Genomic DNA, 25673 nt, shown 5'->3' with positions numbered 1-25673 from the left:
TTGCTTTAAATCTTTGTGCTTTAGCTGACCTCCAAAGCTGTCAGAAGGAGATTGCAAAACAATGAAAGGCGAGAAACACATAGAGAAAGGCAAGAGCGATATGATGGCATTGTCTGAGTATTGAAACATACATTGTGGTAGACTCCTGCTGAGGTAATTACCGGAATAGAAAGGCACAGGCGTTTACTGTTCACCGCCAGTCCGATAACCTTTGATTCAGATTTAAAGACCCACAGTCTGGGCAAGCCAAGACATGTTTGAGTCCCAAAAGCCTCAGAAGGATGTACAGTGGGTTGCCTAATGTCAGCCCAGTTTCCTTTCTTTGTCCAGTCCGGCAGAATGGATCCGCAGCCAAACACATGAATCAAAGTGGAGTGGTTTAGATAGTAAATGGACACACGACGTGCCAAGACACAGAGCTCCGAGCATGGCAGGGAGCCCACATGAGCGTCCTTACCGAGTTTGGTCAAACCATACAGCTTTTTATTAACACTTCCTAACATTGTGTTGTATAGCGGGCACTTAAACAGGCCGGGCCGAGCCACTCAGCAGACTGCAGGAAGCAGAATAAAATAGAATAAGAAAATAAAATAAGAAAACAAGATGAAAATGGAGAAACTAATGGAGAAAATGAAATGCATTAAGAGAAAATTTTATTAAAAAAAAGAATGCAAAAAGAGAATAAAATAACTAATTAAGAAAATACAATGCAATGCAAAAATTTAACAATATATATATATATATATATATATATATATATATATATATATATATATATATTTTTTTTTTTTTTAATTACATGCAATATGGAAATAATTTAAATACGGAAATAAAATGCAATAAAATAAAGAGTGAAGTAACAAAAAGACAATGCAATACAAAAAATAAACTAAATAAAAAATAAACTAAAATTCACTAAGAAAATTAGAATTAGAATTAGAAAATAAAACTGCAATATAGAAATGAAATCAATTAATTAAAGGAGGAAATATGCAACAAGAGAATAAAACAATAAAAAAACATGAAATTAAAATTAAGAAACAAAAAAAGGCAAGAAGACTGCCTGAAGGAAAACTAAAATGCAATAAAATTAAAGGAAATGAGAAAAGAAAAAGAAAACAATCTTAATAAAAATAAGAAAGTAATATACAATGAAAGAATGAAATAGCTAAAATATAAAACGAAATGCAAGACAAAAATAAATGCTAAAAAAATCTAATTAAATAAAATACAAAAAAAAGGAAATACATGCAATAAGAGAATAAAATGTAAATAAATAAAAAAATAAGCCTGACTAGTATAGTCCAACCTAGGCAGCTAAGGCCAACAAACCAAACTGGACATATTTATTTCATTTTAGGACTGTACACAACCCTGCTTTGCACAAGCCAACATCATTCTGGTCAGAGCTAAAGTGTGAAACTGTCCTCCAAACTTGAGTGTCCTTACTGAGTTAGCTTTTTATTAAGACTTCCTGGCATTGTGTATGATGGTGGGCACTTAAGCACACTGGGCCGAATGGAGACTAAATGAAGGATGGTTTGTTTGGATGTGACATTTCAGATTACCTCCGGGCGTCTGGGCGTATCCTCTCAGTCATGGACTTACCTGAGCGTCACGGTCTGGAGGCGGGATGGACCGCACCCTCACCCCAGAGACAACAACCCCTGCCCTGTAGTTAGACGGCAAATTAAACCACACCCGTCTGCGGACACATTTAGGACATCTTACGGCCGTTTATATCAAACCAGCTGCGACTCTACGTCGCCGTCTGGATCATCCTGTCTTGGTTTATTTAACAATAATGACCAACTGAATGCACACTAGGCCTTCATTTCTGACACAATGGGTGGCAATTTTGTTTATTTTTTCTCAGCCAATGAAAATAGCTCCAAAAACAGAAGCAGGAATTCTGGGATTCTTTGTAGTGAACACAGACAAGCGCTGTGATTCAGACAGTGAACCGTTCTTCTGGAATGCAACTTGTCCAATTAAATTAAAGGACTGGAACTAACAGGTAGGAATGAACGTTTGTTTGTAAAGGCATGAATAATGACTTCAGATTGAATACTCCCGAATTTGTCTGACATACTGATTATCCATCATATACAAATAGGAATTAAATTTCAATTAAATTCAATTGTATTTTAATTGAGACGGCACAGACACACAGATTGAACAACAGACAGAGAGAAAAAACAAATAAACTATAGACAGACAGACAAAACGGATGACAGGCAGACAGAAATAAAAGACAGAACAAATGAACAAAAAAACAAACAAACAACAGACAGACACGCAGACATACATACAGACATACACAGACAGACAGACATAGAGACAGACAGACAGACAGACAGAGACAGACACACACACGCACGCACGTTTGTTTTTTGTGAAAAGTGGGGACATCCCATAGGCGTCATGGTTTTTGTAATGTACAAACTGTATATTCTATCGCCCTTCACCAACCCTAACCCTAACCCTCACAGGAAACTTTGTGCATTTTTACTTTCTCAAAAAAAACGTCATTCTGTGTGATTTATAAGTGTTTTGAAAAATGGGGACATGGGTTATGTCCTCATAAGTCACCCTCTCCTTGTAATACCTGTGTCTTACCCATGTCATTATAGAGAGTTATGTCCTGATATGTCACAAAAACATGCCCACACACACAGACACACACACACACACACATACACACACAGAGACAGACAGACAGACAGACACAGACAGAGACTGACAGACAGACAGACACACACACACAGACAGACAGACAGACACACACACACACACACACAGACAGGCAGACAGACACACACACACACACACACAGACAGACAGACAGACACACACACACACACACACACAGACAGGCAGACAGACAGACAGACAGAGAGACAGACATACAGACAGAGACTGACAGACAGATAGACACACACACACACACACACACACACACACACACACACAGAGACAGACAGACAGACAGACAGACAGAGACTGACAGACACACACACACACACACACACACACACACACACAGGCAGACAGAGACAGACAGAGACAGACAGATAGAGAGATAGACAGAGAGACAGACAGACAGAGAGAGACAGACAGATATACAGATACAGACACACACACACACACACACACACACACAGAAACAGACAGACAGATACAGACAGAAAGATTGATCGATTTTGAAATGCTGGAAACAGACACTATTAAAAATGTTAAAAATGATGTAAAAGTCATGAACATTTACTTGGTAGACATTTTTTTCTGCTCAGCTCAATATAGAGACTTTCTTTTGGAGTGTAACATTCATAAAATTATTTTTAAAGTCCTTATCCATAATGACTAGAAAAGTCAGGAAGCACAGTATAATGCCGTGCCACATATGAGGAAACTCAGAGCACGATCCCAGAAATGCATCCTTCAGGTTATACAGGAACAATAATCCAAAAAATTAGTCCATCAACTCAAGTGCCACAAAAAGGAATTCCATAGATCCATTAAACCTAAACATTTAACCCCATGTTCATACATCGTTTCTTTAACAATCATTCTCTCACAAGGAATTCTTTACAGCTGAGGAGGGAACATCACAGAACGCTGTGTTTGAGTTTGTTTATGTGTGTGAGAGCCATCAAATGTGTACATGCCAGTGTGTGTAAACATGTGAGGACATGTAAAGGTAAACTCGTGTTTACGCCGTCTGGGTTGATCACGCTCTGACTGTAGCCTAAACACAGCTCTGTGCTCCTGCCGTTTACATCAGTAACTGTGATGCACTCGTTAATGACTTTCAAATGAAGTTTTCACAAACAACATTCTGAAAAGTCACAGCAAACACAATCAGGCTGATTTTCCAGATTTTGCAAGTTCTCGACTGGTTTTATTGGTCGTTTCCGCTTCACGGGAAATCAAACGGCTGGTTTAACACGTCTTGATGTACCAGAAAAACCACGCTGAAACGTGGAGGACATCAGTTTTGATGCATGAGATCTCTCAAATGTCTAAGTAGATGCTTTTGATAAATCTCCTACTTCTCAGATGTTTATCCTCAATAAAACTCCTCAGTGATCTCACATGGGTTTCCTCTGGAGTTTCAGATCTCAGCAATATCTCAAACTGTGCTTGGATTTACCAAGACAATGTACAAACCCGATTCCAAAAAAGTTGGGACACTGTAGAAATTGTGAGTAAAAAAGTAATGTAATAATGTAAATAATTTCACAATAGAATATAGATAACATATCAAATGTTGAAAGTGAGACATTTTGAAATGTCATGCCAAATATTGGCTCATTTTGGATTTCATAAGAGCTACACATTCCCAAAAACTTTAGGACGGGTAACAATAAGAGGCCGGAACAGTTAAACGTACATTTAAGGAACAGCTGGAGGACCAATTTGCAACTTATTAGGTCAATTGGGAACATGATTGGGTATAAAATAGCCTCTCAGAGTGGCAGTGTCTCTCAGAAGTCAAGATGGGCAGAGGATCACCAATTCCCCCAATACTGCGGCGAAAAATAGTGGAGCAATGTCAGAAAGGAGTTTCTCAGAGAAAAACTGCAAAGACTTTGAAGTTATCATCATCTATAGTGCATAATATCATCCAAAGATTCAGATAATCTGGAAAAATCTGTGTGTAAGGGTCAAGGCCTGAAAACCATACTGGATGCCCTTGATCTTCAGCCCTTGGATGGCACTGCATCACATACAGGAATGATACTGTAATGGAAATCACAACAAGGGCTCAGGAATACTTCCAGAAAACATTGTCAGTGAACACAATCCACCGCGCCATTCACCGTTGCCGGCTTAAACTCTATCGGTCAAAAAAGAAGCCATATCTAAACATAATCCAGAAGCGCAGGCGTTTTCTCTGGGCCAAGGCTCATTTAAAATGAACTGTGGCAAAGTGGAAAACTGTTCTGTGGTCAGACGAATCATGTGATCTGGACTAAAGAGGACAAGGACAACCCAAGTTGTTATCAGCGCTCAGTTCAGAAGCCTGCATCTCTGATGGTTGCATGTGTGTGTGTGGCATGGGCAGCTTACACATCTGGAAAGACACCATCAATGCTGAAAGGTAATTCCAAGTTCTAGAACAACATATGCTCCCATCCAGACGTCGTCTCTTTCAGGGAAGACCTTGCATTTTCCAACATGACAATGCCAGACCAAATACTGCATCAATTACAACATCATGGTTGTGTAGAAGAAGGATCCGGGTATTGAAACAGCCAGATCTTTCACCCATAGAAAACATTTGGTGCATCATAAAGAGGAAGATGTGACAAAGAAGACCTAGTTGAGCAACTAGAAGCCTGAATTAGACAAGAATGGGACAACAATCCTATTCCTAAACTTGAGTAACTTGTCTCCTCAGTCCCCAGACGTTTGCAGACAGTTATAAAAAGAAAAGGAGATGCCACACAGTGGTAAACATGGCCTTGTAACAACTTTTTTGAGATGTGCTGATGCCATGAAATTTAAAATCAACTTATTTTTCTCTTAAAATTATACATTTTCTCAGTTTAAACATTTGATATGTCATCTATGTTGTTTTCTGAATAAAATATTGAAATGTGAAACTTCCAAATCATTGCATTCTGTTTTTATTCACAATTTGTACAGCGTCCCAACATTTCTGGAATCGGGTTTGTAGATAGATAGATAGAATTTACAGCAGAAAAATTTGAATATTTTATTTAGAATAGATAAATATTTTATAACCAAAAATATTTTTTAAATATTTAATGTATTTTATTTCATTTTACAAATTATTCAATACTTCATTTTATTATTAATACTATTTGAATATATACATATATAATATGTAATATCACAGGTCTGATCAAAAACATTTCTCTGTTATATTAATAAAAAATAAAAATAAATAAATAGCATATATCATATATCAACATGTATCCCAGGAATTATTTTTATATATATTTTTTTTATATATTTTATATATTTTATATTAACTAATTCACTCCAAAAATAACTAAACAAACTAACAGTAAATTTTTTTTTTTTACTTTTCAGTAATATATATATATATATATATATATTTTTTTTACATAAAACATCTGTAGAGATATATATATATATATATATATATATATATATATATATACATATAATATAGATCAAGTTTGGATTTTCTTTTCTATACATAAAACTTACTACATTTAAGGGATAATAGTCTAAAACAAGGACAGACAGATAAAGAACAAATAATCAATAGGAAAATATTAATAAAGACATTCAGTCAAATCAAACATGTCTTGATTTGCAACGATTTCTATTGTAAAAAAAGTGCTATACAAATACAAATAAATAAATAAATAAAAATACCCTTGACTAAAGCTGATCATGTTTTAAGGATGAGATATTTTTACTTATTATTTAAAACAAAATTGAAGTCACGTAAGTTCCAAAAGAGCGAAAACACAAGGCTGTTCAATATTCGTGAAGGCCATACCTACTTTTTTTAAGCTCATTGAAAAGCCATTTCCAGCCCCTCTGGAGGCGTCAAAGCCAAACTCAGGCGCTGTTATTCTTCAGACATTTTTCAGTGGGGCGGCAGACAGCGAGATAACACGGGATGTCACGACTGCTCATCCATCTTTATGAGCACTGCAGCGCTCAGAGAGCCAAGTGTCACACACACAGAGCGAGGGACGAGACACCGCTTGGTGCCATGTGTGTCTTTGTCGAGGGGTATAAATCAATGTCGGCCCATACAAAACTCTGACACATTAACCACAACTTACTCACCGAGCTGCCAGTCAGACAACACACCTCAACACACTCACCACAGGGGAAGAGCAATGTCTCCATGCTAATGACGGCGCCAGAAGAGAGTGAGATTTATAGCTGTTCAGACGTGCTAATATTCATCATGTTTCACTGATTGAGCGATTATCAAGGCATCATACCTTCAAATATCTCAAAGGTATATATTAACGACTTGTGAGACTTATTTAGACACACATCCAAATAAATATATTAAAATTATACATAATTATATATAAAACTGTGTAAAAAAAAAAAAAAAAAAAAAAAAAATATATATATATATTAGGGGTGTAACGGTTCACAAAATTCACGGTTCGGTTCGATACGATACACTGATGTCACGGTTCGGTTCGGTTCGGTTCGATACGTTTTAGATACAGCAAAATGTAAAAACATCTCAACTTTTCAGAATGCCGCAAGCGCACCGCGGGTCATGTGACAAGAACCAACCAATCAGCTTCATCCTTTCCCGTAACAACGTTGAGAGCTCAGCCAAGATGAAGGAACAGCTGATCATAGTTGTATATGGATTGCAATTTTGAAATACATTTTTTTTAGAGCTGCAAATCCATTTATCCTTCGCTGAAATTTCCGCGTCTCATGGAGAGAGCACGTCATTGTTGCTTAGCAAAGACAGACGCCTCAGGAGAAAGACGCGCTTAGCGTTTTCCATGCGTTTTTAGGCACGATATGTGAACGGCCCCTAATTAGGCGCTCGCTCACTCAGCACGCGCTGAAGGCTCGTTGCAAAATGTCTAATGCATTTAACAGACCAGAAATATAAGATCCTAAAATAACCAACAGGTCTGGTGTTTGGGTTGGATTCCCTGTCAGCTATAGTGTCTAAATGCTGCAGGGATAGTTTGCTGCGTGCATGTTTCTCCTTTTTTTCGTCTTTTCCCAGATAGTACTGACGCATATATCCCAGATATTGCCGCTGTTTTTTTTTTTTTTTTTTTTTGTAATCCCGCTGGTGTACCCTGTCATGTTGCAGATGCGACATACCGTTGTTTTTTTATCCACCACTCTCTTGCCATCACCATTATAGCTTAAAGGGAATCCAAAGTGCACCCAAACACCAGACCTGTTGGTTATTGGAGGATCTTCTCATTTCTAGTCTGTTAAACGCATTGGCTATTTTGCAACGAGCCTTCAGCGTGTACTGAGTGAGCGAGCGCCTGACTGAGTAGCCTAACATAAACATATAAGATGGTGTTTTTTTCTTCTTCGGGAGTGTCAGGGGCGTTGCCTGTTACGTTGTTTGGGTTATTGGGCTACCTTGTTGAACGCATATCATTATATTTCTTTCTCTCTCTTTTTTTTTTTTTTCAAATATAATTAATTACTCCAACGAACCGTTCGGTATACATAATGCGTACCGCGTACCGAACCGAAAGCGTCGTACCGAACGGTTCAATACGAATACGCGTATCGTTACACCCCTAATATATATATATATATATATATATATATATATATATATATATATATATATATATATTACAATTAAATATAGTTTATATAAAATATATATTATATATTATAATTATGTATTTGCTTTCATATTCTACTGCTTCTTCTATGTATTATTATTATTACATGGTTTTTATTTATTTATAAAATATAAAAAAAACTATTTGGAAATATATAAATAAATGAAAATATATATATTTGAAATATAATAATAATAATAATAATAATAATATATTTTTTTAAAGAATTATGATTATGAGATTAAGAATGATGATGTCTTCAAAATCTTTATAGTATATATTTACATAATGTACAATAATTTATATAATATAACTTTATTATAATTAATAAATATAAATGCAAATATATAAATAATAGAATTATATAAATACATATATTTATAAATATGAATAAATATTATCTTATATATTGAGAGAATATCATCACGAGGTTTATCTCAGAGGAACATTTCATCAAACATAATAAATAAATAAATAAATAGCACTAAATCATTTATATAATATAATATAATATAATATAATATAATATAATATAATATAATATAATATAATATAATATAATATAATATAATATAATATAATATAATATAATATAATATAATATTTGAAGATATCATCAAGTCATGAATTCTTTCAGTATTTCAGTGAGTGAACGTGGCGTTAAACGAGAGACACTACGCTTGTTTCAGCATCTTGTGTTTAATGCTCCAGCGAGAGGGGCGTATGATCCAGATGTGTGCGGGTCACTCAGTTCACCCACCTGTTGGCCTCAGGCGTCAATCGACCAAAAAACCACCATCGCCTTGTCACGACAAGTCTCTCTCCTGCTCCCTATCAATCTCATTTTGCTTCCTCTGCAGTCAAAACATCAGAGCGGCACTCGAGATCGCATCTCCACACTTACAGCTTCACCAAACTCAAGTACAAACTCATATCACGCTTTTTTAGAAATGAAACAAGCCGTTTGTGCTGCTGTCACTTTAAGACCTATTTATAAATGTCTGTTTGAATGGGAAAGTAACACAGGCTGTCTAGTCCAGTTGGGAACTGCTTCATCCTTCAATAACAGCTGAAATGTGTCACTCAGAGTGGCCCAGATCAGACTGAAATGATATCAATATGCTTAATGGCTGTCATATGTTATTGTGCCTTTGGTTGTGTATGTACACGGAGATTGAGATTCATCACAAGAGCTCAAGAGAAGAGGAAGCACAGACCCACCTAGTAACGGCACCGTGATTCAGTAACAACAACAACAACACACACACACACACACGCACACACACACACACACACACACACACACACACACACACACACACACACACACACACACACACACACACAGACAATTAGTGCCTTTCTGTGCTCATGGCCATATTTTTAACACATTAATTTCCTACTGATTTAAAACAAACCTTTCATGCTCACCCAGCTATTATATGAATAAAATAATTAATAAAACAATTAATATAATTAATACATTTTATTACACATTATTAATAGTGCTGCCAACTGATTAATCACAATTAATCCAAAATAAGTTTTTGTTTACATTATATATGTATGTGTACTGTGTTTATTTATTAAGTATACATAAATACACACACATACAGTATATATTCTGAAAATATTTTCAAGTATTTACATTTATATATGATATTCTTATATTTTATATTATATATAAATATATTTAATATATAAAATATTTTTTTTCTTAAATGTACACATGCATGTGTATTATGTGAACAAAAACTTTTATTTTAAATGCAAAATTAATCCAAAATATTAATTAATATTTAAATGAATTGCAATCAATCATTTGACAGCTCTAATATATATATATATATATATATATATATATATATATATATATATATATATATATATATATATATATATATATATATATATATATATATATATATATATATAATATTAATTTGATAACTTTTAGTCACTATAAAGCCCTGTTTAAATATGAGGATGAAACATATAAAATAGATCACATCAGATACGCATTCGCTGGAAAAGACACCCAAGCTCCAGAGCGCCTGCAGAGATTCATTTGACAGATTTGCATCACATTATCTCTAAAAATCCTCAAATCTCAGTCACAGTCTGGCTTCATCTACAAACACAACAGGGGACCGAGGGGAAGCATGCGTGTCCTCTTGTCTGAGCAGATCACAACTACATGATTACACTTCCAGCCAGAGGAGAAAGAGTTAACTCAGGCTTACTGTTTATGAAATGTGAGATCGCTTGGTCAGTAGAACGAGTGAACAGGAACTAATGGTTAGAGAATGTCAGATTCTGGAGACAAATTCAGCCTAAAAAGTCTCTGTTGTACCTTATCTTCCAGTCGGATGAGCCGGGCTCCCATTGTATAATATTCCTTATCCACACCTTTCTCTGAAAACAATATAAAGAGAAATAATAAGACAGTCGGAAGTAATCCTTTTCTGTATATAACAGCCAAAAGCTATGTTTATTAAAACGCCCTGCTCATATAAAAAGCTTCTTAAATTTTCTTACATTTTCCTTCACAATTGGCTTTTTCAATCTGTTTCCCAGCCTTATATTTAAACAGGCAGTTCTTGCTACTGTAACTAGCTTGTGCTTGACAGCTTGTAAACTCATCTTATAGTTTTTTAAAACATGTAATAATGCTCACTTTTTAATCACGCAGTTTGGGAGGGATTTGTCATTTTTTAATATTATTTATTTGGCTCACAATTATTCTTTTTTTGTGTATGTTTGACATAAAATGGGAACATTATCTGTACGTTAAATTCAAGATCTGCATTTAGTCATTTTTATAGTAAAATATGTTTAGGTGGGAGATTTCTGGCATTCTGGCATCACTTTTAAAATGAAAACAACATTATATTACCACCACAACCAGTAGATGGTCATACATTTTCCAAAATTTTCAGCGAATGGTGTCTAGTTTGTGTCTCTTTTCACTTCGGTCTATTCAAGTTGTAATACTGGAGGCTGCACATTAATGAGATGGATGTGATGTCTGTATTTGCATATATGTGTTCTATTAGCCAATCAGACGCCATTTAACTTGTAAATGACTTCTGATTGCCTAACATCTGTTTAGAATGTTTAAAGTTTCCATATATGGAATTATTATTGTCACATGTTAATGAGATGCATGCAATGTTAGAATTAGAATGATTTCTGCACTTGCATGTGTTTCCATGTTTGCAGTTTAGTTTCAATAAACAATCTGGGTTTGACTATTAGCTAGTATATAAAAGCAAGTAAATCATGGAAGCATTACGACTTTGTGCTTTATTCTTTGTGCTTTTCTTCATGCATCTTGAATGTGTGTTGGATGTGGGAACATTTAAAAACTCAATTTTTCTTTACCTGGCAGGAACATTCCCGGTTTTCCCAACGTGTGATCCAACCTGCGAGAGGAAAAACAGCAGGAAACTGTGAAATACACAGCGATTGTTTGGAAATCCCGCCTACGCCGCTGGTGTTGTGGGAAGGAACGGGAATAAACTCTGCGGTGACGTCACACGGAGTCTCACCTTCTCTGGAGCTCTTTGATGCGGACCGTCATGTTCAGGTGGCCCTGCGAATACTGCTCGATCACGTCCCGCACGTCGTACGGTTTCCTCGCTTGCTGCGGGACAGAGACGGCATCCATGAGAGCCATTGTCATCACAGCTCCCTCGGGCCTTCAACTTCCACGCTTTGTTATTATAGCTCAATTTAACTCGATAACAACAGCAGCAAAGGCATGCAACTTGACGGAAAATTGACAGTTTTTACTTGAGCATATTTATTCATTTCGGTTTAGATCACTGTTTTAAAAATTGCTTTTGTCTCTTTTTTGTAAGTCGTTTTGGATTAAAGCCTCTGCTAAATGCATAAGTTTTGACCATGGAGCACAAAAGCAGTCTCTTAAGTCTCTGGGGTTTATTTGTAGCAATAGCCAAAAAAACATTATATGGGTCAGAATTTGCGCTTTTTCTTTTATGCCAAAAATCATTAGGATATTAAGTAAAGATCATGTTCCATGAAGATATTTAGTAAATGTCCTACTGTAAATATATAAAAACTTAATTTTTGATTAGTAATATGCATTGCTAAGAACTTAATTTGAACAACTTTAAAGATGATTTTCTCTATATTTAGATTTTTTTTGCTCCCTCAGATCCCAGATTTTCAAATCGTTGTATCTCAGACAAATATTGTCCTCCTAATATACCAGACATCGATGGAGAGATGATTTATTCAGCTTTCAGATGATGCATGAATCTCAATTTTTAAAAATTGACACTTAAGACTGGTTTTGTGGTCCAGGGTCACTTATGTTAATGTAATAATAAATAGTTTTAGTAGCTTCCTGACTAATTGGGTTGTTCACAAGAACAACATTTTTGTGTAAATGATCATTCAAAAAAACTATTCTTATTCAAAGCGATTATTTTGTTTTATGAACGTTCAAACAAACTCAATCTGCTCGTGTTTCATGAATCAAGCTTATCGAACGTATGAAAACTGAATTTTTATTAATATGCACTAAAATATGAAGACTTTCATATATGTGTGTGTGGTGTGGTGGAAATAATATAATAAGAAAATCGGGTAATAGGAATAGTAAAATAATTCAATTAAAATAGAAAAATTTAAAACATTTGCATATAAAAATGCATATAAAAATGCAAATGCAAATAATAATAATTATTATTATTATATTTAAAAATGTAATATAGTTACATACATTTTTATATAGAGAAGAATAAATTATATCAATAAAATGTTCAATAATAATAAATTACCTAAATGTTTGTATTTGTATTTGTATAATATACATATACACACACACACAAACACACACATTTTTCATATACATATATATATGATCTCTTTATTCTGACATACAAAATAAAAGTACCTGAAATTTCCGTCGAGCCACAAAGTACTGCATCCTTCTGATGACCTTGATGGCAGATCTGTGTGCGTGGGAAAGTCTGCGGAGAACAAAATAAACAAACACATAGCGTCACAAAACACAGAGCAGGCCTGCTGTAAATGTGTGTGTGTGTGTGAGTACGTGGCAGTAAAAACTGGTGACAATAACAACAGACACACAGCACAACACACACACACACACGGACACACTCTCTCTCTCTCTCTCTCTAAAGGAGGGCACATGTTTTTTTTGTTTTTTTGTTGGCTCAAACACCCTGTTATTTCCAGTGTTACGCTGTCTTGCCAAAGTTTCTGCGCAGAAATCCATGCAGCAGGAGTCATGTTCACTGTGGACAGGCCCTAGTGGAAAAACAAAGCTCATTTCTGCCAATCAAGACTAGATAAAAACCTTGACCTTGTGCAGACAAGCATCTCAAAAACACGTCTGGAGTCAAATCAGCTCAGCTAAAGAACGCGTCTGGCCTGTTATCAGTGACCCCGACGATGACCTTTGACATCAAAGCCCTGGTAAATCCACAACACAGTCGTACGAGAGCGTCTTAAAGGAACAGCTCATCCATAGAGAGAAATCCTGACGTTATTCACTCACACATTTATCTCGTTCCAGACCAGAGTTTTGTTTTCATCTTATAAGCATCTATGTTTGGGATTTACACATAAAAGAAAGTCAAACGGGTTTGGGCTGAGGAAAAGATTACATCGCTTATTTTGGGGTGTACTGTCTCTTTAAGGGTGTGTGTTAAGTGATTCTGAGTGTGGCGTGTGCGTGTGGGTCATGGTCACTTAAATTGCTTTCCATGCCAGCACACATACTTCAGACAGAGAACTGACTTCTCTACAGGACAACCACACATGGCGCTCACGAGTGGAGAAAACATCCAAAAGAGGGTTTCACTTCCTCCAGTTAACAACCAAACAAAGACATGCGTCACAAACACGTCATGAGATGTCATTCCAAACCCATCCCACTTCTGTAATGGGACTTATACCTGCATACGATGTGCACATGTACTGTAGCCCTATTTTAGGAAAACAGGAAGAGTAAAACAATCACAAATAAATAAAAATGCACAATAGTCTGTCTCATAAATATTATAAATGGCTCATTATGAAATATATTGTATATATTATCACATCTATAATTAGATTACATATATAAAAAGTGTGTCACTTCCTCGCGATGAATGAATAAATATATTTATTTATATATTTGTTTATAAAGCTGTACATAATATAAAAATGGAAATGTTAAAGATTACATTGCAGTATATGATAAACATTAAAAATAGCTAAATATATATATAATGTATATAGATTTTTTATCAGGAGGAAGTCACACACACACATACATACTGTATATACACACATACTGTATATATATATATATACATATATATATATATATATATATATATATGTTAATATTGATAGTGTTACTTCCTCCTGATAAATACATTTATTAAATATAACAAATCTTTAATAAATTTGTAATATAAATAAGATATAGATAAATAAATAAACAATAATAATACTCATTACTATGTGTGTTTATACATGTATACATATATATATATATATATATATATATATATATATATATATATATATATATATATATATATATATATATGTGTGTGTGTGTGTGTGTGTGTGTGTGTGTGTGTGTGTGTGTGTAATAGGAATAATATGAATGAAAAATAATTTTAAATAAATTACTGTTGTCTTTATATATATATATATATATATATATATATATATACACACACACACATACAGATACAGATATACATATAGAATAGATGTAAAAAAAAATAGTATTATTATTATTTTATTTTTTATTTTTTATATATATATAGAATTAGATTTGTTTGTTGACTTGAATGGACTTGGGCCCGTCACACACACACTGTAGCATCTGTAAAGCCGTTCCCCGAGTGTCGTGTTGATTCCTCTCAGCTTGAGACTGTCGTGATAAAGCTCTCTTTGCTGTCACTGATCTACAAAACACAAATCACTTCCCTCTGCCGCGGCCTCCGGCGCTCCATCCCTGTCCGCAAACACAGACGATGTCTTAATTAGAGGAGGGGACAGCCGGACAAAAGCTCCCAGCAGTCCCAGCGCTGACACACACCGTAAAGCACACAGATCAAAGCCCCTTCAAACGTCAGCCATCCTGCCCTCTCGCAGGAAATGCATGTGAACAATATGCAAACATCCATGCATGAGTGTGTGTGTGAGTGTGTGTGTGCGTCTCAGATCCCAACATGATTGGGAAAGAAAACACATGTCCTCAAAACATGAAACACATGCTGTTTAATCACAAAACTGCCTCCTCACATTATAGCGGCACACGGACACATGCAGGAGAACACACGCCTCGCACATGTTCACATTCAATTCTACACATGCAAAAGATTTCACACGATTACTGAACAACACAACTAACTATTGGCATGCGTCAAGATCACTAGATCAAACCTCAAACTCGTCCTGCTTCCCTAAAGTTTCCAAACCTTTTCCTTTTCCTTTTCTTTTTACCAGTGAATCACTATAACTTTTCTACGACCTCTCATGTTGCTCAAATTAGCATTCTTGGAGCTAAAAGAGTAAAAACTGACATTAGTTTTCATTCCTTATATAAAATCAACTGTAAGTTGTTTTGGGTAAAAGTGTCTGCCAAATGCAGAACCAATTCTTAGAAAAGAAGTGACTCACACAAACAATTCACTCTCAGATCACATATAACTATGGGTTTCCAACAGGTTTTATTCTACGTGACAGTGAAAAAGAGCCTCTGAAATATTTTCAATGTATATTTTCCAATGTATATGTATATGTAAGATGCATATTCATTAACTAAAAATAAATAGATAAATAAAAAATAAAATTTCCATGCATCTATTGGTATTGAACTGTTTTTTGACCCAAAAGAATTTATCCCTGAACAGTAATTCAAAAAAAAAAAATAAAAAAAAAAAATACAATTGTATAAAATTGAATAAAAAAATATAACAAACAACAAGCAACAATTTACCAACTTACTGTACTTAACTCAGGGTCGCTGTAGTTAGTAAAAAAATAAAAATCTATAAATAAAATGTAAAACTTTCAGCTGGTTGCCAAGGCAAAATTTCTAGTTTTAACTCATTTTCACTTGATGTGTTACTTTTAAATATTAGTAAAAAACTTTAAAAGTATCTAAATGATCAAAAAAAAAAAAAAAAAAAACGAGAACAACTAAAACTGAAATAAAAATAATAATAAAAACCATATAGACATATATATATATAAATATATATAAACTAATAAAAATGACAAAAACTGCACTCAATATCCTGTTAATCTTGAGTACCTATAGAGTAGTACTGCATCCTTCATAACTCCAAAAAGTCTTTAATTTTATTATATTCATAAGAGAAAGATAGTCTGTACCGATTTTTCCCGGAAAAAAACGACCGGCTGGAGGCGTGACGTGTGGGCGGAGCTAAAGAATCACGAGCGCCAGTAGCTTTTGCGTTGAGAGCGTTTGGAAGCTGTGACATTACCGTGAGGAAAAAACATCATCCAAAACAAACCATGGCTTACAGTCAGATTCAGCCGTTTATTTATGATCCTGAATCAGATCCAGAGGCTGAAATTTAACAAGAGCAGCATCAGCAACGACGTCTCTATGTGGTATGTATTGAAACTGTATATATTTGCTTAGCGGTTTTGGAAAATGACTAAGTTCCACTTTATGTCTTTTTTTTTTTTTTCTTTTAAGCTGTACATGTGGAAAGTGCAGTTTGATGACAACATCACATGATCTTTACTAGATGTGCTTACGCGCCGATAGCTAAATTAACAACACAGAGATATTTGAAGCAGTTTTACTCACCGCCTGCGGTTCCAACACACGATCATGACCCTTTTTCGTTGGGACTGCATCATCCTTAAGAAATAAACGATGTGCAAATCCGTCATCAAACTGGGCCCTGTTTGTAAAACAAGCATCTTCGAAATGCAGGGGACAAACACAAAACACTTGCACAACTCCGTCGATGCTCTGTAAAAATAAACTCCATCCACTGGTCCCTTAATGCTGTTTCTCTTTTGGTAATCTGTGCAGGGTTATCTTGCCCTGGCAACCAAAAACACACTCCTTTTGTGACATTTGGCGACGCTCTCGCTCTGATCAGTGAATGTCTCTGCTCTCAGTGCTCTGCTATACGGGAGCGCGCGATCTTCCGGCAGAAGTGCCTCAGGACCCATATAAGGAAATTCCGCTCCATCTAACGTCACACAGAGCCATACTCGATAAAAACTTTCCTTAACTTGTGACAAACCGGAAGAGGTTTTTTTGGAACAGAAATACTCCTTCAAACGTACAACTTAATTTTTGAAACTTTGTCCATGTTTAACATGGGAATCCAACTCTTTAACAGTGTAAAAAATTATTATTTATTTTGAAATAAATTAAGGATGCATTAATTAATAGTGAAAGTGAAGACATTTATAATATTACAAATGATTTCTATTTTAAATAAATGTTGTTCTTTTGAACTTCCTATGCATCACAGAACCCTGAAAAATAAAATGCATCACAGTTTTATCAAAAATAATTTTTCAATATCGATAATAATCTTGAGCAGCAAATCAGCATATTAGAATGATTTCTGAAGATTATGTGACACTGAAGAAGACTTCTGGATGAATGATGCTGAAAATACAGCTTTAATCACTGAAATAAATAACATTTTAAAATATATCCAAATAGTAAATGTTTATTTCGAATTGTAATAATATTTCACAATATTACTGCTTTTACTGTATTTATGACCCAATAAATGCAGTCTTGCTGAGCATAAGTTTTAGTTACAGCTCCACCGCAGTGACTGTATGGCAGGAACATGTATACACTCACAAGCTTTATTTATCTCACTGCATTAGTTTGGATCTGTCTCCAGAAATTAGATAAAAGCAAAAAAAGATGTTCCGGTGGGCTGCTGGATCATTAATGAATTACCGGTCAAGAGCGGTGATTTCTAGCAAGTGTCCGTTCTCTCTGACAGGAAGAGGAAGTGGCTGTCGCCCCGTGAGGCATAAATAATCACGCAATCAGCAAGAAAGCATTTCAGAGACAGCCAACGGGGTCTAAACCTCGAAAGCGATTACTGCATTACACACACAGTAACAGAAGCCAAGTTATGCAATAAGATGCAATCTGACCGGCTGATAGTCGATATAAACTGTGACTATATGATCCAGCTCGGATGACAGTCAGTTATTAAGAATGAAACGCTGGCCCAGTTCACACAGAAGGAGAAAAAAGAGACAAGGGAGAAAGAGTGCAGATAAAGTTACTTCTGGCATACAAAGAAAGGGGTGCAGGTTTCTAATGTTTTGATATGACTGCCGCCTGTTTCGCTGGATTAGACGGGTTCAAGAAAGAGTTGCTATTGTGCCCTATTGAGGGCTTACTTATAATAAAATATGGCACCATTTACCCATTTCATGTTGATGAGTTCTTGCTTTCTTTCGAGAAACAGTAAAGAAGATGTTTATATATAATGTTGACGCTGCTCTTTTTCAGTCTGTGATAGCATACTGTGAGCAGGAACTGTCAAGGTCAAAAAAACACAAAAAGTATAATATAAAAGTGTAATAAAATAGTTAATGTCATTATTTCTCTATATTCCAGGCCTTCTGATTTCATTTGATAGATTTATGTGAGAAAAAGACCCAAATTAACTCTCAAACATATATATATATATATATATATTAGGGCTGTCAAATGATTAAAATTTTTAATCAAATTAATCAGAATTTTCAGTGGATTAATCAGGATTAATCACTATTTGCAACTACACCTGAATCCTAACCATTTTTTTTCTGAAATGCATACCAAAAAATAAATAACAGGACACAGATACATAATTTTCATGTATTGTTTCATCATGTGGTTCTTTTTTTCTGAATTTCAAAAGTTTAACATTTACTTAGATCAAATTTACCTGAGCACTATATCAAACCATGCCATTTAACTACAGATAGTGTAAGAGTTTTAGGTGAACCAGTGGTTAAATATAGCCACATATCTATGAAATTATGGATAGAGAAACTCGAAAGAATGAACTCAGAAACAAAAACATGCGCCACAATCACATAAGCAGCACTCTGGGCACTCTTGTTTTTGGGAGGTGTTCATTTGCTCTGCCACAATACTTTAGGATCGATATTTTCACGTTCTGAAGGCTTCAAGTGCCAGTAAAACCAAGTAAAAATGCATATGCTTTCCCAAACAGCTGTAATTTTCGCTGCATTGCATATAGGCGTTTTGCGCATGCGCAGTGTGAAACACAGGACGCTATAACACAGTGATCCTCAAATCTCAAAACTTTCCTGCGAAGTTTAGCTCTAACCCTAATCAAACACGCATGAGTTTGCTATTCCGTGTCTTTAGGATCATTAGTAAATCACAGGCAGGTGTGTTTAATTGGAGTCTGCGCTAAACTCGCGTATCAACCACCAAAGTCGTCTCTGTTTATCGAGCTTGGCATGAATGTATTTGAGAGTAAATGGGGTAAAACCTTAAGCTTCTTCGGTGTTTTCGTCGCGGCGCTCGCCGCTGTTTTTTACTATCTTGAGAATTCAGAGATCGACGAGACTTTCCTAACCTGAATAATTTGTCACACTGCGCATGCGTGAAATGCGTAAAAAAATTTGATGTAATTAACGACAAACAACTAATTAACGCCGTTAACGCGCTATTTTTGACAGCCCTAATATATATATATATATAATGGACTATTCTGCTATTAATAAGTTATTTAATCTAATTTATTTGTAATATATTTATGTGTGTGTGTTTATTAATTACTTAAATTATATCTTTAGAAATAAAAAAAAAATCAATAAAATATTTAATAAAAATATAGGTAATATAAGTATATAAACGTAAAATGAATTTCATTTTATTACATTTAACAAATTGTGTGTGTGTGTGTGTGTGTGTGTGTATATCTTTTTTATAAAAATAAATAATAAATATAAGTATTTTTTATATATATAAAAAAACATTTTCAATTTTATATAAATAACAACTTCTTAAATGTATAATTAAATATTAATATAATTAATTATTATTATTATTATTATTATTATTATTACTACTATATTCAATTAAAAAAATATATATCATATGACTCCAGAAAACACGACCCACAAGTTTTCTGAGTTGTTTTCCGGTGTGTTTTTTTCACCCTTCCCGTATTGCTTCTGTACGGTAAACAGTACAGCAAACACTCTTTTACTAAACAAGAAAAAAAACTGGTTTAGAAATAGATGAGGGTAAGTAAACATTCATTTTACATGAACTATCTCTTTAAACTGTCTTCTGATTCAAGAGATAATAACAGCATCTGAGAGCGGCGTGGGCCGAGGGCCGGGACGGGACAGTGGAGCCCAGTTCAGTCTGCTTTAGCTCTTTGATTCGGCCCCCGCTGTGGCACCTTGACCTCAAACTACAGTCTCTCCATTCAGACCAGCAGATTATAAAACTACTTCCCCCTCTCTAAGAACTTATTCTTTCAAACTAGCCACACTGTGCTACACGGGGGCCTCCTTCTCCTAATTACTTCTTTCTCTTGCGGCCGCAGCTTTTGTTCGGTTAAAGGCCGGTCTCCCCCGACTGACTCCCTGAAGAGAAACCAACCGTGTGTTTCAAGGACAGGCGGTCAGGGATTGCAAGACACCTGAGAACAGTGTGTGTGTGTGTGTGTGTGTGTGCTTGTTACTGGAAGACTGATGTGTTTCCAGTGTGTGTGAGACACGAGGAAAAGCCAGAGGAAACAGAGAGCTGGAGGACGGCCTGGCGCGGATCGCTTTTGGCAATGGGAGAGGAGAACAACGAGGCAAGGAAAGAGAAAGAGAAGCAGAAGTGTTGACAGAGAGCTTCTCCTCCTTCAGAAGGTGAAGGTGTGATGGGCTCTCTCTCTCTCTCTCACACACACACACACACATACACACAATGAGAGGAAGAGGAATTCTACATGCTAAAACAAATAACTGCATTATTAACTTTGACTAATTGTGCGTGTTTTCCCCCCAATATGTTGAATCTATTAAACAATACTTTCAAAAGGGTATTAACTGTGCCATAAGCCCCACAAAATGACAAAAAAATTGATTATTGATCATGGGGTGATTTTTCTTTTTAGGTGAACTACCCCTTTAAATAATGTGCCTCACGTCATTAGTGATCCTGTTTTTGCATCTCCATTAAAGCTGTTTGTGACGTCACTAACAATCTTGCACCTCTCGCATCTACATTTACTGAACTCAGACTGCATTAGAGGTTATAATGTGGTTAGTGAACACAAAGCGCTCCAGTTTTATTCAACAGCCCACATACAAGAGTGAGGTATGAAAACTCACCTCCTAATGAGCTTTTGGATGGGATTTGAAGGTTGAATTGTGTGTTAGGATCGACACGATCTCACAATTTCCAATTTCCAGAAGCTAGCGCTGCTGGCAGGTCGATAAATTGCAGTTTTAGTCTTTTCCGTGTTGGTTTCAGGAGGAGAGGGGCGGAGTCAGCAGAGCTCATTAGCATTTAAAGGAACATGCAGTGAACACATTACTGTTGGCATGTTCATTAACACACAGCCAAAAATCATCTCTCTGGAGGTTTCTTTCTATATATTAGCAATTCTATATTCAAAATCGGGTTATGTGTTTTGAAAAATACAGCTGTGTATAAAGGACATACACTAGCATTCAAAAGTTTGGTTCCTGCTCACCATGGGACCATTTATTTGATGAACTAAAAATACAGTAAAAACAGTAAAATTTTGAAATTATATTACAATTTAAAGCTACTGTTTAAAATTTGAATATATTGTAATTTGTAATTTATTCTTGTGATGCACGCATGTATTTTCAGCATCATTCCTCCAGTCTTCAGTGTCACATGATCTACAGAAATCATTCTAATATGATGATTTGCTTAAGAAACATTTATTATTATTTTATTATTATTATTATTATTATTATTATTATTATTATTATTATTATTATTATTATTATTATTATTATTATTATCAGTGTTGGAAACAGTTGTGCTGCTTCATATTTTTATCTGGGATACATTTTATTTTTCAAGATTCTTTGATTAAAAGAAAGTAAAAAATTGAAAATGTGATATTTCTATCAATCCTGTTTTTCAAAAATTGTACAGAAAAAATAAGTTCTAAAAATCAATTTAAAACATTCTGTAATGGAATGTCAGAGTTCCAGAATTAAATTTAGAATAAATAAATACATATACATATATATATATATATATATATATATATATATATATATATATATATATATATATATATATATATATTATAATAATAATAATAATAATAATAATAATAATAATTATTATTATTATTATTATTATTATTATTATTATTATTATTATTAATGTCTCTACTTTCACTTCGGATCAATTTATTGCATCTTTACTGAATAAAATGATGACTTTCTTATAAAAATAAATAAGTGCAACACACTGTCACACAATACGATGAAACAAAAGTCATTAAAAAAAAAAAAAAAAACATAATGGGTGGTTGATTTTCCATTTGTCTGAAGTCAATCAAGCATTTGTACAGAACCTAATGTAATAATATGCAATATTGATGTTTTTAAATAAAATAACTTCTAGATTAAATGTCAGAGTTCCAGAATGAAATGTAGAATTTTTCTAAACATAATTTTTAACTTAACCTCGGTGATCTATAATGGATCTCAGGTTCTGGAATGAAGCTGCGGGTTCATCTCTACAGCACGCTTTCCTTCTGAGGCTGTGTTGTTGGGATATTTTAAGCTGATCTGGGCACAGCTGTTCCAGAGCCACAAAAGCATTCGCAGGGTAATATTTCTGAAAACTGAGGTCACTGCGTTTACCAGGCCGCGATGATATAGCGTTCAGTAAGAGCTCATGGTTATTATTCACTTATGTTTTGTTTTTACAGATCGGGTGACTGGGCAGAGAGAGTTCACGGCCGAAAGCAGAGAGGGGGAAAAAAAGAGAAAGATGATCTCTGTGTTTTTCACGGGCCACACGAACAGATTTGAGCAAACGGCCTCTTTAGGATCCTCCATGACCCCGCGTGTGTGTGAACGTAAATCCTGCACTTCTTCCAGTCAAAAACAGATAAAGGGTGAGCAGCATCTCTTCTCGTTATCTTGAAATGACGGAGTCTCTCAGACTGATATGAGCTCTCATCGGAGACACAAAACCTGATTCAAACACTGTCCATACACAAAGTGTTTGTGAGAACTCAAAGTCTGTTGGTGTACTGATGGAATGGAATACTAACATACTACATACAGTATATATTTAATGCATTTAAAGTAACACATAAAAAGTAGAGTATAGAGTATATACAGTGTATACACACACACACACACACACACACAATTTTTAATCCAGCATCCAATGCACATGAAAAGATTATCTGAGTCTTATAATAGCACATAGAGCACGTGTGTGTGTGTGTGTGTGTGTGTGTGTGTCAGTGAATCAGCGTTATTATAGTTAACTAAAACTAAAATCATAAAAAATAAATTGCTACCTGAAATAAACGTAAAAATAGAAATGACGTAGAAATAACCAAAATTTTTTATACTTTTATTTCAACTAGTTTTCAAGACAAAATTTCTCACTTTTTTTTTTTTACTTGATGCACAAAAATAGCTAAAAATTAAAACTGAAACAAAAAATTATTTGTAAAATATAGGTTTTACTGAAATTAAAACCATATATTATAAATATAAAATAAAAACTAATAAAAAATTACACCTTAAACAGTATTTAAAAATACACTAGTGTGAACGGAAAAATTTAACAAATAGGTGAACAAATAAGGGAAAATGCAACATATATATATATATATATATATATATATATATATATATATATATATATATCACAAAAACATGAATATTAAATATATAAATATATAATACTAATTCAATATATTTTATGTCAACAAGTTGCAAGTCTCATTTTCATTTTACTTGATGTACTAAAATAGCTTAAGTGTCAACTTGAAATAAAAATGTATAAACACTATCATAAATAAACAAGAAAAATACTACATAAACAAATCTACAACTAATTAAAATGCAAACCATAAAAACAGAAAACATCAAAATACTACACCATAACACTGGTGTAAATTGAATATTGTGGAAACAGAATGAAAACTAGATTAAAAAATAAGGGGAAATGCAACATCGGAAGAAAACAAGAGTGTAATTAAATTATAGAGTATGTTCTGTGTTAAAGAGTTGATTGAGGGTCAGAAACCAGAAGAGAGAGAGAGAGAGAGACGCTTTAACAGAGTCATTAAACTACTGGAGCAGATGAGAAGAGCTGATGGATGGATGAGAGAGGAGGAGGAGGAGAGGAAATAGCGCTCTCACAGGACAGAGAAGGGGAGCGGAGGAGTGTTGACTCGTTCTTCATTCAACAATGTGTAGAAGCACGTTTTATTATAATAGTATTCTCATTATAATGTTATGTTTATGAGAGTCCCAATCATAGTTATTAATATTCTGCATTGTTGGTTGTCCTGCTAGCGCTGCTGGCAGGTCGATAAATTGCAGTTTCAGTCACTTCCGTGTTGGTTTCAGGAGGAGAGGGGCGGAGTCAGCAGAGCTCATTAGCATTTAAAGGAACATGCATTAAAACGGGTTGCTGAGAACAGAGCTGTTTTTGACAGGGTGAAAAGAGTGTTGTTTTACACCAACATTGAGAAATTTGAACCAAACTATGTTATAGACTTATAGTCTTCATTAAGACTCAACTAGTGACAAATGGTCATCCGCTGAGCCCTTTAAGATGCTAATTTTAGAATTCTAGAACAGATCAGTTATGTATTTTGATAAAGATTGAATCTTAGAGTTCTATAATGGAATTCAGAGTTCTAAATGCTCTAGAATGAAGGGCTGTGGCATTTTGAATGTGTCCAGATTCTGTGAGCTTCTGTTTGTTACACATTTATCTGAGCAGCAGAGACGTTTTAAACAATCTTATGTGTGTACAAATACACACACACACACACACACACACACACACACACACACACACACACACACACACTCCTGGAGAGCTCAGCCAAGACGCACTCACATCAAATGGATCTTCCCATAAATGATTAAACTCGCTCTGCTTGTTCCTGGAAGCTGCCAGGTGCCGTCGTTTCCAGAAGCATCCGCTAGATTAATCTTTATACTCAATGAGAAAGAACGGCACTCAAGGGTTTTATATGATTATTGAAGAGTGAGGTGATTTTGAAGAGTGAGGAAAAATCTGTTTAATAAGAGCGAAGTCATAGTCACCACTCACAGACAGACAGA

At 34.7% G+C, this 25673-nt stretch overlaps 1 protein-coding gene across 2 annotated transcripts in view; it reads right to left on the bottom strand.

Moving 5' to 3' along the window:
* Window positions 1–21793, bottom strand: part of LOC113042947 (potassium voltage-gated channel subfamily KQT member 1-like) — a 56438-nt gene extending 34645 nt beyond the window's left edge. Inside the window, exons 1-5 of one of the 2 annotated variants that reach the window (XM_026201974.1) lie at window positions 21690–21793; window positions 13237–13312; window positions 11864–11958; window positions 11697–11737; window positions 10666–10727 (exon numbers count right to left, since the gene is read on the bottom strand). In XM_026201974.1, the coding sequence (XP_026057759.1) occupies window positions 10666–10727; window positions 11697–11737; window positions 11864–11958; window positions 13237–13269 (231 nt within the window). In that variant the 5' untranslated portion in view covers window positions 13270–13312; window positions 21690–21793. Of the gene's footprint in view, window positions 1–10665; window positions 10728–11696; window positions 11738–11863; window positions 12020–13236; window positions 13313–21689 lie in introns of those variants that run through there. The other variant, XM_026201973.1, reaches the window with a different exon arrangement.
* Window positions 21794–25673: the final 3880 nt, after the last annotated feature.

This window comes from Carassius auratus, chromosome 25 (assembly GCF_003368295.1).
Source record: "Carassius auratus strain Wakin chromosome 25, ASM336829v1, whole genome shotgun sequence".
Taxonomy (NCBI): Eukaryota; Metazoa; Chordata; class Actinopteri; order Cypriniformes; family Cyprinidae; genus Carassius; species Carassius auratus.
This window is presented reverse-complemented; position numbering and strand designations above follow the sequence as displayed.